General features: G+C 34.1%; 1 protein-coding gene across 4 annotated transcripts in view; it reads right to left on the bottom strand.

Annotated features, from left to right (window-relative positions):
* The window catches only part of LOC141529513 (furin-like protease kpc-1), an 83,829-nt gene extending 78,483 nt beyond the window's left edge, over positions 1 to 5,346 (bottom strand). For 2 of the 4 annotated variants that reach the window (XM_074246088.1, XM_074246097.1), the window contains exon 1: positions 2,808 to 5,346. In XM_074246088.1, coding sequence (XP_074102189.1) covers positions 2,808 to 2,981 — 174 coding nt within the window. In that variant the 5' untranslated portion in view covers positions 2,982 to 5,346. The remainder of the gene's footprint in view (positions 1 to 2,807) is intronic. The other 2 variants (XR_012479601.1, XM_074246074.1) reach the window with 2 other exon arrangements.
* Between the last annotated feature and the right edge of the window lie 9,843 nt (positions 5,347 to 15,189).

Below are 15,189 nucleotides of genomic sequence, written 5' to 3'. Positions count from 1 at the left end.
GTTTAAAAATATTTTTCCTATGTTATTAAAATGGAAAATAGCAAAATTTTTCAAAAATTGCGTCATAAAGAAGAATACAATATTTAAATTTCTACGAAATCTACGATAAACATCAAATAAATAAAAGTTTTATAAATTGAACCTTGAGAATATTTATCTACAAACAATAATTTTAAAAAATTGTATCTATTTGTAAATAAAAAATAACAGCTATTTAAAAAAAGATAGAAGATAAAACGGACATTAGGTTTTGGTACCGTTGTTGTTATAAAATAATAACAGTAAAAAATAACAATTTTTTTTACGGTATATTATGTATCATACGTTCCAGCTGAAATGACAATAGATAAATTCAATGCTCAATACAGGTAAGTATAAAGTGCAGAACCAACAATTACATTAGTAGTGTTGCTTTTTGATCATACCGCGATTACCGGCAGATGAAACTTCCACACACACACACACAAATTTATATATCTTAACATCAATGTAAGTGTATGTTTGTATACGCTTTTAAAGCGGAGACTATGACATTTTCTTGGTTCTATAAAGGTACACGTGATCGCCGTACCGTCAAGGTAAACGAGTGATATTTTAAAAAACGTCCGAGCGACGACTCATGCACACGATAAAGAAAAACTTCATGCATGAACTCGAGGCTATAAGTGTCTGATAATACATTATTTATACTCTTATTCTATAATATATAATATTTAAGATACTGTACTAATATCAACTATAAATAAATTGATAACTATTATTGCGCGGTTTTTTTTTTTTTTTAACATAACTCCAATATCCATTCAGTAGTATTTTAATCAACTCAACGCCGCCTTTATTCATGATAAAATTTTTACACGTCAATGAATCTCACTGATTGACGCTTCATTTTTGATTGTTTAATAAAAAATATCTCTGTATTTTTTTTTATTGACCATTTAGGTGGTAAAGTTTATTAAATTTTAAAAAGCCCGATTAATATCAAGCTCCGATGAAATAAAAAGTGTTTTATATTTTATAAGTTGATTATAATCTGGTAGATTATAAAAAGTTTAGTATATAATTTATTGTTTTTAAAAAATGAATAGATTTTTTCGGATTTTACCTTTTGCCTTTTTTTACCTTAAAAAAATGTTACGGATTTATTTTTATATTGTATAAAACTTATTCAGCTCATTCACACCAACGGGATTACCGTGAATTTAAAATATAAAATATTTTTATCTCGAAACGCAGTACGGAATAAAAAAAAATATATATGTGAATTTTTTTATTGTTAAACTCGAAAATATGAATTTATTGAATATTATCGGAGATTCGCCGAAGCGCCGTATAATAGAAAATACTTAACATTCTGACGTTTGATATTCATACTAATATAATGTATAATATAAGTATGAGTGTATAAATGGTTGGAGGTTATTGTTGAGCAGAGATTACGCATCATGAAATCGAACGTTTGAGTAAACTTTATCTGATTGATATGAAATGAGACTTTGATCTCTGTTGATATGTATGTAAATGTTATGCGTAATATAGTAAATGGTACAAATTGGAAAAATATTATTTATAATAAAATATTTAAATAAATTAGTAATGTTAATTTTTTCCAAGCAAGTTTAAATTGTTATCTGTATTTAAATGTTGTGCAAACACATTGACGTCTGACTAGACGGGAATCCCGCCGGGAGAATGAGAAGTTTAATGAAATCATTTAAAACTGAATAAATGTATAAATTATATTATATATTATGTATTATATTCATATAAATATTAATAATAAATTATAAAAGACAGTTTTTAATGTTTTCAATTTATCATAACTCATTACTAAAATTGATTTTCACTTGGACTTTGAATTGTAATACAAAAAAAAGCGATATTCCGAGAGGTGATTCCCATTTCGTGATTATGCATAACATAACGATTAATGTTTTTTTCCGTGTAAAATGAATTTACAAAAAAAAAAATATCAAAAGATTCATGAGTTTTTACATAAAACTATTTTACATTTTTAGTGATAGAAAAAGAAAAAAGTATTTTTCATCTCGAACATTTTTGCATTAATTTGAACTTTAATATTAAAAATATTTAATTAATTTTTATAACGATTACCGGTCCTCTTTTCTCTTTATTGTTAATTTTATTTATTTATTTATTAATATTTTCCCAGCATGTTTTCAATTGCTATTTCGTAGTTATTTTATTTTATTTCACAAATACATGCGATGGTTTAAACGTTTTTTAACGACAAAATTTTTAAGTAAACATTTCTCATTGAGAATGCGTTAAACTTTTATTTTTTTTTTGCTTTTAATTTACTGGAGTAAATAAATGATATTTTTTATCGGATCAAATACGTATTTTTTTTTACTCTCAAATTAAAAAAAACAAACAGTACATATGTAACAAAAATACTCTATTAAAAATTTAAATATTTGAGTAAAAAATAATTATTTTACTCAATTAAATATTTCACAGAATTACTTTCACTTTCAATATGATTTTAAAATCTTTGCCATAGTCATAACCTTCAATAAATAATTTTAAAAATAAATACAAACCGAGTAATTACACTTTGTTTCATAAAAAAAATAAATAATAAAACAAAGAATTCAACTGATGTACAATTTAATACCTTTAAAAATAAAAACTAATTTTTTAATAAAAAACTTCCGATAATTTCTCAATAAAAATTAGTTAAAAAATTTTTTTATTATTATGATAAATCTTCAGATAATCAAATATTTAATCGAAATCATAATATATATTAATTGACACCCGCTAAAATAAAAACCAAGAAATACCTGATGTCGATAATGAAATCCATGCTCCAAAGCAACTTGTTGTGCAACAGCAGGACCACCGTAAATTTTAGCAATCCATTGATTGGAGTAAGCCCTAGTGCGGTTGTCAACAGTCACTAACAACAATAATCCCACACTTACTATCCATTTATTTAAATTACAAATATTACACATGATCGAACACTTTCACTGCTCAATGCTCGTAATCGAAACACTTGTTATTGATCACTGAGAATCCAGAGCCGCGGAAAAAAAAATAAATAAACAAACAATTATATTAAAAACAAAAAATATGTCTTATTCTCGACGAAAAGTCCCCGCTGCTCGTCATCCCGTCATCAGATAAAATAAAAATATTGCATCGAATTACGTATTTATATTTATATTTATTATATTATATGCATAAAACCTGATAGCAGTCGAGTGGCAACACGTGGCCACTTATACTTTCATATTACGATTGACGTAATGTTATCACGAGCTCGTCAATGGAACAACTGAAACGCCGCTCTTCGTTTAAGCTGTTAAGTAGTTGCTTGTATGGGTCACGCACACGTCGTGTCGCCAGTGGCGACTCTTCAGATAATATTCTATATATATATTGCAATATACTCCTATCAACTTTAACTGCAACTGTCCGCTTTTCAATAAAACTTATCGCAATGTCTATACTTCTTCATCAATTTAATTGTAATTGTATTTTAAAAATAAAAAATCTCGTGTAATTTTAGAGCGATGATCAAACTTGTGAATCCTTGGTTCGGGTCCACACGTGGTCAGGGAATGTTCAACACTAAATAAACCTAAGGTAACCTTTCTTTAGGTCCCTTGAAAACTCAGGCCGATTATACAAATTTCGACATGCCTGAAGACATTAAATAAACGTTTGGTTCTAGTTCTACAAGGTACCTACACGTATACCTGCCGCTCGGGCTTAGCATTAGACTCTACTCCCGCACGCTTTCCCTCCATCGTAAATTTAGGACTCAGTATTCAAGATTCGAGTGTGCTCCGATCCAGATCCAATAACTGACCAGCAAAGTCGTAAACCATTAAATTAAACCATAAAGTGTGACGCTGCTCGCAAAAAGTACGAGGCTGATATTAATCAAAAGTTGCAGACCAGTAGCTGCACTTGAGCTACTCGTTACTCGCGAGCAATAAGACTGAAGCAAACTATCAAAATACTCGACAGTTCTTCACATATATAATAATAAGACAGTAAATTTTTCTTCAGTGTCTTCTGCTTGAGGGAAGATATCATTAAATGAGATGAAGCTATCGATGTCGATGTAAATTTTAACCCAAAGTCATGGACCAGATCACGTTGACCGTTTATGGAGCATAAACTTGAGCGGAATTAATGGAAAATTCAAAGTCGAGTTCAATGTACAGTTAAATTTATTCTCTTTTTTCCCTTTTTGTTACACTCGCCCAATTTTCCGAGATCCCTTGTACTCGGTTGGCAAAAGGACTACGTCCCCTTGCTCTGGCAGATCCAGTCCCGCCGAGGGAGGGAACTGAGAAGGAAAGAAGGAGGATTTCCTGGGTATTGAAACATCTAGGAAAAAGGCATTTTACTATAGTAAGGTAGAGAATGTAGGGAGCGGTCTCAATTCCCTTTGGTTCGCTTGGGAAATAAAAACTCTTCTGAACTCCAAGACTCGACAATATTTTTTGATATTCACTTCAGTTGTAAGCTTCTTTATATTGTTGATATTATTATTATTTATATTATTATTATTATTATTCTAATAAAGAGTGTTGTTCTTGAATTTAATTGAGATTAAGTAAATTAGAATTAAATTTGGGGATTGTTAAAGTCATTATTGAGTCACGCGCGTGCAGAAAGAGCGAGTTGTTCGCCGTATTGCAATCGGTCATTTTTTATTACTTAATAATCATTGACCGCAAGTTTGACTTAGTGTCCTCAAAGCCGGTGGCGAACACTTGAAATTAATCCTCTTGACTCTTGGTACATGTGTATATAATATAATATGGGTGTTGTAAGAGCCGTTTGATCTCCTCACGGAATTATTATATTAGTCGTGGACCGCGTGTGCTGGATACTTTATCTCCCTCGTACTGAGAAACTGAAAATTATGCCGCAAACATTATTTTATACATCTCGTCTGGCTAATTTTTCACGCGCCGACGTAACAATCGAGGAATGCTGGTTTTATTTATATTTTATAGACATTTTACATACTGATGTCAAATTTTGTATTTTATGGGAGCGATTATTTACTTAAAGAATAAATATTGAGCGTTTTATTTAGAGGTGAAAATTTTAGAAATTTTTTTTTTGGAAAAGTATTTTTTTTTTTTTTTTTTTTTTTTTTTTTTTTTGGTAACAAACCAATCAGTGATAAATTTTTTTTTAAATGCATTAATAGTTTTTTTTTTTAATTTTACGAGTGAAAATTTTTTTTATGGTAGTTTATTTTTTTATAAAAACTTTAAATTAAAATATTGTAACTCTTATTTCTGACTCAAAAGTCCAAAGGCAATTACAATTAAGAATTTTTTTGAAATAATGAAACTTTTAATAATAATAATCATCCAGTAAAAATTTTAACCAGATATTTTATTAAATAACATATTCCAAATAAATGTAAAATATTAATTTAAAACCAAACAAATGAATAAATCCAAACCATCAATTACTTTCACATTAAATCCTTCAATTATTTACAAACTAAGTTAATCACCAAAAAACTGAATAATTTCGATTTTTAAAGTCAGCAAGTAATTAATTCTCTAATAATGATAGGATCAAAAATATCAAGTTATCATTATGAATAAAATAAAACAAAATAAATGTAATAAATATAACGACCGGAGTCGTATTACTGTCGATAATCCAAGCAATTAAATAATTGTACAGCGTACTGGGCTCAATCATACAATACTATTGTAAATTGTAGACAGTAGCTCGTCTAAATGTCAATTTTATTTTGGTTAACTGAATGATCGGCTCATATGAAACAAAATAAATTAGTATCTGTGTATTATTTTGAAAGTATGTTATCGTTTTTTTGATTAAATATTTGATTTTCTGTAAGTATAAATACACAAGTACAAGTACAGAGAAGTTTCTGCATCAGTACAGGTAAAAGCTGAAAGGCCTTGGCGGTAAACTTGTTACCGGAAATGTCGACGAGGTCAGGGACGGACATATAAGTGTATAATGTAGTTTGTGTGTACTGAACTAAATTTAATAAAACATAATATAATATAATAAAACTGTAACTGCTGTACATTGGAGTTAATAACATTGGTATTGTTTTGATAAATTTGGTTATGGACATAATTAGCGGTTGTTACTGCACAAGGGGCTCTATTTGGTCAAGCTGTAGATTGACTGGTCCATTTAATGAGATAACAATAAACTAAACTAAACTAAACTAAACTGGACTTGAGTGTAGAGTGAGAGTTAAAAGAGTAGAGATGAATAGAAATCTAACGGGTTAGGTAGGATTTAATTCATGATAGATGATGGGATGATGCACGTTTAGTTCCTCCTCGTCTTTCTATTTCACTGGGCAATGTCACTTGTACAGCACAGCCCTAGCACTATCGCTGGTCAAATGACGTTTAGGTCAATACAACTTGATCAAAGTCTTAATTAAATCCTCTGTACTTAGGAGCGGTGTTTGTGCGGAGTCTGACTCTTGTACACTGCGAGATATTTAGTAACTCTCGTATGTTGTATATTGTATATAGCAGGAGCCACACTCTACGCTCTTGTTTCCTATTCTCGGGTTTACCTCCACCAGATTAGATACAGAGTAAGGTTTACGTTTATTCAATATCGTGATTGCACTCAGCACAAGAACCGAGAAATTTTGATTAAGAAGATAAATATTTTGTAAACTCATTTGTCGTTATAACACGCTCCAATTAGTTCTCTGTTGGTTTTTGTAATGAGAATCAGAGATTTATTGTCTTGGTTGATTTATTTGTTGTCTTTTGGAGTTTGGTAAGAATTTTTTACTTTGACAGGTTTAAAATTTGCTTTTTATTATTTATTTATGACCTATTACTTTACTTTTGAGCTTCAAGGACTAGTGAGCATTTTTACGCTCTCTTCATACGATAAATTTTATTTTGTTTCGATATTTATTTTATTTAAAATATCATTGAAATAATTGATAAGTGGAATAATTTTGGACTTTAATTGTAAGTTATTAGTCATAAAAAAAATTACAAAGCTATATTTAAAAAGTAGTATGTAATTTTTTGTATGGAAGCTATTATTTCAATTGAAATTTAAATTTTTAACTAGCTATTGTTAATTTTTTACAATTGACGTAATTATTTTTTTTTTTGTTAAGGAAAAAATTGTTTTCATAATCAGACAATTAACCTTTTAAAAAAATAACTTTATATTAAAATAATTTTCTTAAAAAAAAATTTCAAGTAATTTATCAACAAATTAAATAAAAGAAAGTTGTCATATAAAATAAAATTTAAAAATTAAAAATAATTCAATTTCAACGGAAGTCATTACAATAATTTATTATTATTTATTAATATTATTATTATTTTGTTATTAAATGCTCAGGGGGGTTATCCCCGGAGTCCGATTCTCCGAGGGCCCAGCCTGAGCTCCATCCGTTACTGCTGGACCACTCCGCACAACAAGGCGGTTAGTGATCACAGCAGGCCAAAGTCATTTTCCTTAAGAGACGGAGAGAACCAAGTAAAACAGCCTTCTGCATCCTAACTGCCAAGAACTCAGCTTTTGATGAGCAAGCTGGAACTTTGGCAAGTGAGGATACAAAAGACTGTTTCATCCCTCCTAGGACGCCAACAATCAGGACGACAAGCTTGACACGGTAACCTGGGTAAAGTTTGCCAATTTCAAACAGGAGATCCTGATATATTTGTCTTTTGTGCTCTTCTTTGGCTGAGATGTTGTATTCAGCCGGGGCCGAGAACTCAATGACATAAATGTCACGAGTGGCCTTGTCGAAGAGCACAATATCAGGTTTGTTGTGATCTATCCGCCGGGTTGTTGCAAATGGCATGTTCCAATAAATTTTGCAACTGTCATTCTCAACAACCTGGGGAATATCTCCTGGCAAATAAGGCAGCACTGGTGTCACGTCAATACCGTAACAATGACGAAGATAGTAGTACAGTACTCTCAGGGCAGCATTGTGACGCTGGATATATGCACCTCTCGCCAGCACTGGACATGCCGACAAAAGGTGCATAAGCGTCTCCGGATGTTGTCTACACCTCCTACAGGACGTGTCCGGAAGCTGCACCTGGAGCACCTTGCTACGGTACTCAAGAGTGTTAATGACACCATCTTGGCAGGCAAATATGAACCCTTCAGTCTCGGACATCAGGCCCGCTGACTTTAAGAAGGAAAACGTCAGCTGGATGGACAAGCCATGATCACGCACGTGTTTAAAGAACACGCTGTGCATGGACTTGTCCATCAGTTCGCCAAGGAGTAGTTTTTCCTCGGCGTTCCTGATGACGCTCTTAAATTCCTCCTTTCGGAGTTCCATAAGAGCGTTTATTTCTCCAAGACCAAGGGTTCTTGCCGCATATATTGCTGCCTTATACAAGAATGACCCCTTATGCGCATTTTCATGTTTATGTACAATTTGCATAAGAAAGTCATCCTCGTCTGCAGTGAAATTGACAACTTCGTGAGTTAAACCCAGGACCAAACGGTCGTGAAGCCGCTCCAAACTCTGCAAACCTCTCCCACCGATGGACCGGGAGAGGTATAATCTGGCGACTGATGAATTGGGGTGCATGCTCCGATTCATATTAATGATCTTACGGGTTTTGATGTCGAGATCTCGTAAATCCTTTCGGGTCCATTTCAGGACACCGAAAGAGTATAGTAAGACTGGGACAGCGAGCATGTTAGTAGCTGAGACTTTGTTTTTGCCGGAAAGTTCGGAGGACCAAATTTTCCGGAGTCTCCTAACATACTCGCTCTGGAGAGTTGTTCGACTTCAGAGACCGCATGCATGCGGTGCTCTTCCATTCCTAGATATCTATACAACTCCCCGGCGTCTAATTGGCTTAAGACGCTCCCATCCACTAATTCGACATCATCACCAGTATCAGAGCACTTACCCTCGCCAGATGTACGACCGCACACTTGTCCAACCCAAAAGACATTCCGACATCTCGTGTGTACTCTGCTACGATGTTGAGGGCCGCTTGTAGATGATCTTTATCAGCGCTATACAACTTCAGATCATCCATGTAAAGCAGATGGGTAATCGAATAGTTTCGATCACCCGGAGGCCCCACAGAGTACCCATGAGTTTTACGGAGAACAACAGATATAGGCAGCAGTGAAATGCAAAACAGCAGAGGGCTCAAGGAATCGCCTTGGAAGACCCCTCGTTTGTACTCTACAACTCCGGTTACGTGCAATGCGTTTCCACTTCCAATGTGAAATCGCGTTCGCCAGAGCTGCATTGTACGCCGAATACATTCCACTATTTCGGGATTGACTCCCAGGCATTTGAGTAGATATAAAATCAACTCATGTGGAGTTGAGTCAAATGCCTTGCGATAGTCAATCCAAGCCATTGACAGGTTGCGTTGATAGTAGATCGCATCTTGTAAGACGCATCGATCCACTATCAGGTTCTCCTTGCAACCTGACAGGCCTCTTTACTGCCACGTTGTTCATATATCTGTTGCCATACAGGCTCTATCTGCTGCAAGATACGGTTATTTAAAATTTTTGTAAAAATTTTATAAACCGCATTCAAGCAGGTGATAGGCCTGAAATTCTTAGGGTCAGACAAGTCACCTTTTTTAGGTATCAGTACGGTTCGCCCTTCTACAAGCCAGTCCGGAATCGGATCGTCAGCTCTAATGTATGATGTAAATATGCGGGCCAGATGGAGGTGGGTAGAAGTAAACTTCTTCCACCAAAAGACATTAATGCCGTCTGGTCCCGGGGCAGCCCAATTTTTGCTGCCATTTAGAGCTGAACGAACTTCATCCACACTGACTGCAGGGCTCTCTTCATCAGCATTCTGTCGACGGTGTTCCCGACAGAATACTTTGAAGTCGTGCAGAGCTGGAGTGTTGGCGTTCACGTTTGGTTGATCTCCATACAACTCAGTCCAAAAGCTTCCACCCGCTCAGGTGTTGGATAATTCCCGGTAACATCGGTCTTTGGTGTCAGAAACCGTGAAGGGCTGGATCGAAACAACGAGTTGTCGACCAACCGCTTCAGCCTTTTCTCTAATGACTTTTTAGCAGCCACTAGAGCCCGCAATTTATTAAGAGACTCTTCCTTGATGACATGAAGAGTACTCTTGTTCAGTGTGTGATGACGCCACCGAAGTTCAGCAGCAATGCGCCGAATTCGGGGCGTGTATGTTGTTTGAGTTGTGTCGTACTCAATCACACACTGAATGCGGGAGACCTGTTTCCGGGACATGTCAATTTTCAAGCCAAGTTGTGAGATGCGCTGTTTCAACCTTGCCTCGATCGAGAGACATTGTCTCTCTCTTATTATTATTATTATTATTATTATTATTATTATTATTATTATTATTATTATTATTATTATTATTATTATTATTATTATTGTTATTATTACGATTCTTTGAAATAATTCCTTATGACAGATCGTGCAGGGTATAGTAATGATTGCATCATGCAACGAAACTTGAGAAAGCCAGAGTAAAGTACAACTTGTGCGACAATGTCTATATTATTCTCCAGTGTATTATTCACATTGAAATAGGAATTGAAATTGCAAAAGCTAGCCGCAATACCAATGTACACATAATGGCAATAGACCGTCTATTAATAGAGAAAAACTAAGTGCCACTGAATAGTGTAGCTAGCTATTTTTTCGCGGGTTCTGCTCCACAAAAGCCCGCACGAAAACTCATACTCAGTGCGCTAAGCTTACGAACGAGTAGAGGGAGTGCCTCTGCATTATATTACATGATGGAGACGCGTGGGCTATGACTCTCGTGCTGGGCCGGCGCAATTGTCTGCACGTGGCCACATACATCTACATCTATGCTTATTATTATAACTAGTATTAATACTAATTGTTGTCGATGTTTAAATGTTAAACTTTCGCTAATTGCTCTATCACGGGCTGACTTCCTTTTATATTTCGAAAACTGACAACAAGTATCCGGTATTAGACTTGGACTTTACTATAAACTACAAAGTAGTGGCTTGACTCTATTTAAATTCAAATTATTATTTCAAACTTTAACTTGTTGTTAACTTTAAATTACAGAGAACGCGAAGAAAGTAGCGAGCTATACTCGTGTTGCACTACAACCGATACCTCGCATAACGGTATTGAGATTTACTCTGAACTGCTGAGTAAACTCTGAGTGTACAAAGTCTATCACTTGGAATTTTTTTAAAATATTTATTTTATTTATTCAACGGAGAATAATTGACTAATAACATTTGTGTGCTTGAAAAAATTTATAAAATACTTCACAAACTTTCTTTTTCATTTTTTTTTTTTTTACGTATTTAATTTATTTTTAAAAATAAACAATCGCCAGTTCGTTTCCAATTTGTATTATTTATCTTTGATAATTTTTGTATTAAAAAAAAACATTTTTTTTTCATTTACAAAAAATCACACAATTGTTTCAAATTGTATATTTAATTTTTTTTTTTTAACTAAAATATTTCAGGTTTTTATCAATGTATTTTATTTATCGTACCCATTTTTATAATCGTGTATAAAATTTAAAAAATTAGGATTAGTAGACAAATTAAAAAGAACAACTACCTGCTTAATAAAATTCCTCCTACAATTAAAAAAAATTCACGCTTACTATCAATCTCCCAAAAATTGGCAATGAAAACTAAAAAGATCCTCGTAGTAAGTATCACTCCAAAAAATGATTGCACAAGACTAGCATTCCCAGACGGTCACGTGACGAGAAAGATTGTACTACAAAGAACCACCGTTCTTAGCAATAAACAAAATAATTAATAGCAATAGCAATAACTCCCTCCTTAAAACAAAACATAAACTTAAATTGCAATCCCACCAAAATCTGCGAATGTCCACGCGTCGTTTAAAAATACGAATACGAATGGGATGTAAAAAATGAAATTCCTCAGAGCAGGGATCTTGCACCGTATACTGTAAACCGTGTACCGTATATCGGGGATATCTTGTGGTGTTATGTCACCGGCACGCGATAACTTTTTATCGTTCCGAGTAAAGTGACACACTGAGAGAAGGAGTACGCGAACTCACCCCTACGACAGAGCACGAATGACTGACGAGCCGGACCACCCCATCGGACATTTCATCTCCCTCTACCTCGCGACGGCGCCGCTGCTGATGCTACTACTACTACTACTTGTGCTTATACTACTTGGTACCCGATCCAACACACCCAACCGAGCTCTACTCCACACTTCTCCACAAATTCCCTCTCTCTTTATCGCAGCAATAATTCCCCTCGCGACTTTGCTGTACAGTAGAAGCATCTACTGCACGAAAGTGTGTGTGTGTGTGTGTGCTTCTCTCCTTTCTTAATGTCTCTCCGTACCGTTCAATTCCTCACTCTTACTCTTACTCTTCTCTTGCATCGATGTACACTCATATGGACAGCACACATGTATTGTTATATTGTGGATGTACAAGCAACCCGTCTACCGATATAATACCAATACAGTGTAGTGTTTGCCACCCGCACATGATATTCCATTCGAATCCGCGGCCCAGCTTCTACCTCTACCTCTCATCTGCTCTACTCAGTCGCTTTTTCGTCGAGTGTAAGCGGATGTAGCATATAGAATGTAGCACGTATAGCAGAAAGCCTTTATTTCACGTGTGTTATGTCGTTGCATGGCATAGCATGGTGTGGAACGGTAAGGTATAACCGGATAGAGAAAAACCCAGAGAGGCGAAGAAGTGAGGGGAGTCACTGTTAAATGTGTGGAGGTGCAAGAGAAAGGTTCTGGGATTCCAGTACATTTTTACGGGGATATTTGTATGTGTATGAATGTGAATCATTTTTATTTTGTCATCGGTCTCTTTCTAGTTTACTGTGGATTCATTCTTGTTTTTTTCTCCACCGGTATTCCTCTTCCATGGTATTTTTTATCCGGGTCTCGCTCTGGCACACGGGATTCACTGGTACTCCCATCACTTATTAAAGCCATGACCAGCGACCGCTTCTACAAACTACAACCGGCTTTACTCTTTACTTACTCTTTATGCTCGCTCATTTTTCTCTCTCTTTCGGTGAGAACGCTTTTTTGTTCTGTTTTGTTTGGAGTGCGGAGGTGTAGGCGCGACTCCGAGACGAGTGGAGAGAAGAAAAACTACGCGAAAGGCTAAAGGTCGGTAAAATTTTTCCGATTGGATTAGAGTTGTCAATATAAAAAAAAAAATGTAGTTTTGTTTGATGATAGAATCTGACTGATTGAAAAAATAAGAATGAAAAATTGAAATATTCCGAAGGTCATGGCCCAAAGGATGCAAAATAATTGAATTTAGACTATAAACCAAGATTTGAAGTACATATTAGACATTTTATTCCTTTTGATCGAATGCACAATGAAAAATATGAAACTTTATTTTTTATTGTGAGAAATTTTAGGAGTCTGCCTTTGAAGCTGAAAATTCTTTTTCATCTTTAAATAATAACAAAGAAAATATAACAAAATTTTAGCCACCCTTCAGACCAAGGGAACCCTTACGACCATTCTCAAGTCAAAAATTAACAAAAAAATTCATAAAGAATGTTCAAAAGCTTTCTTTGAAGTTGACATTTTTTTACACAACCACCCAAAAGGTTGACAAAAATTCACGGACGCCTACGAGCCCCAGAATTACTTTAATGGTCATACTTAATACTAAAAATTTACAGCAAAAAAAGCTTTCTATAATTTTTTTTGAATTTTTGACCTTAGAGCGAGTGGTCTGAAGAAAGGTTTGATTTTTTGGTGTTTTTCATGTTACTATTCAAATATAGAAAAGAATTTTCAGCTTCAAAGGCGTTAATTTTTTCTCAAATTCGCTGATGAAACATCACAAAAGAGCAATTGTCCATGTATACATCTCTTCTTTTATTGGATAAATATTAAAATGAACAAATATAAAATTAGGGACATATGTATTTTCCAAAAGTAAACTCTTATCCCAAAAGTAAAAAGATAAACCTAGGGGATAACCGTAACACGAAACTATACATGATATGTATGAAATTCTAGTAGATAGACAGACTATACCTGAGTATTTGGCTGTCTATTTGCCTCTACGGAGTTTGAATATGAAGGTATTCCGTGTACGTATGTTGTAGGTATTATGTATGCACACATATATATCGAGAGTACGTGCTCCGAAGGGTTTGGTAACTATCGAGATCGAGGGTATCTTTATTGATGAGCATTGACGTGGCCTCCTCGTTATAAGTTCCATAAAAATTATTATTTTTGTTGTCCAGCAAAGTATGCGGGACTTACACTTTTGAGCGAGACTTGCCTCCTGTTTATTGGTTTTTTCTCCGAGAAACAAATAGGTAGAAGTGATAGTTTGAGTGTTGAAGCAGATATAGCAGGGTAAATGTTATTTACGAAGTAGGAAATTGAAAAAGTTTGTTTTAAAAAAAATTAGCAATTAATTTTTGATATTTGAAATAAATATTGTTGCGATGGACTTGGGAATAAGGTAAAAAGGAAAAACTTTTTTAAAATAAGTCAAAGTAGATTGCATGGATCGGTACGAATGGTATTGAGCAGGATAATAATTTTTTATGGGTAATTGGAATTGAAATTTGTCGAGATAAAACGGCGTTGCTAATGCGGAAATTGTTTTTTTAGGTTTATATAGATCGGTATAATGTCAAGTATGGTATGGATTTATTGTTTTAAGCTTGAAATGTAGCATCGATTATCTAGTAGCTTTAACTGTCTAGCCGTTTCTCGTTTCTTTACTTTTCTCTCGGTATTTTATCGATAACCCAAGGAGTGCGCAATATCCAAGAAATGGAACTGAGTCGTCGCATCCGTGATAATTCTTTTACTCTTTAAATCGATAAAAAATGTCAAGTATCATAAATATATATTTCGGTGACTTATGCTCCTATCGGACTAAATATTATCTATTTTCAATTTGATGACGCATTTATTATTATAATTCAATACACGATCGAGAGACTAGAAATAGATATAGTACATAAGAGGCTCACTCTAATACTCTGCTTTTTTTTTAAAAACAAGAAAAATGCTGATATGTTTGTTCATTTTTTTTTGCCTTGCTTTTTCAACCAGCCGAATAAATATTTAATGTCAATACGACGTAGGCGTATCACGAAATTAGTTCTCTAGAGGCAGAAATTAAATTTTTCTGGAGATAAATTTAAAAGTCAAATTTATC

Source organism: Cotesia typhae, unplaced genomic scaffold, assembly GCF_013202065.1.
Source record: "Cotesia typhae breed Kobodo isofemale line unplaced genomic scaffold, CoteBio_Ctyphae contig_119, whole genome shotgun sequence".
NCBI lineage: Eukaryota > Metazoa > Arthropoda > Insecta > Hymenoptera > Braconidae > Cotesia > Cotesia typhae.
Note: the sequence above shows the minus strand (reverse complement) of the source record. Positions and strands in the feature narration are given on the sequence as shown.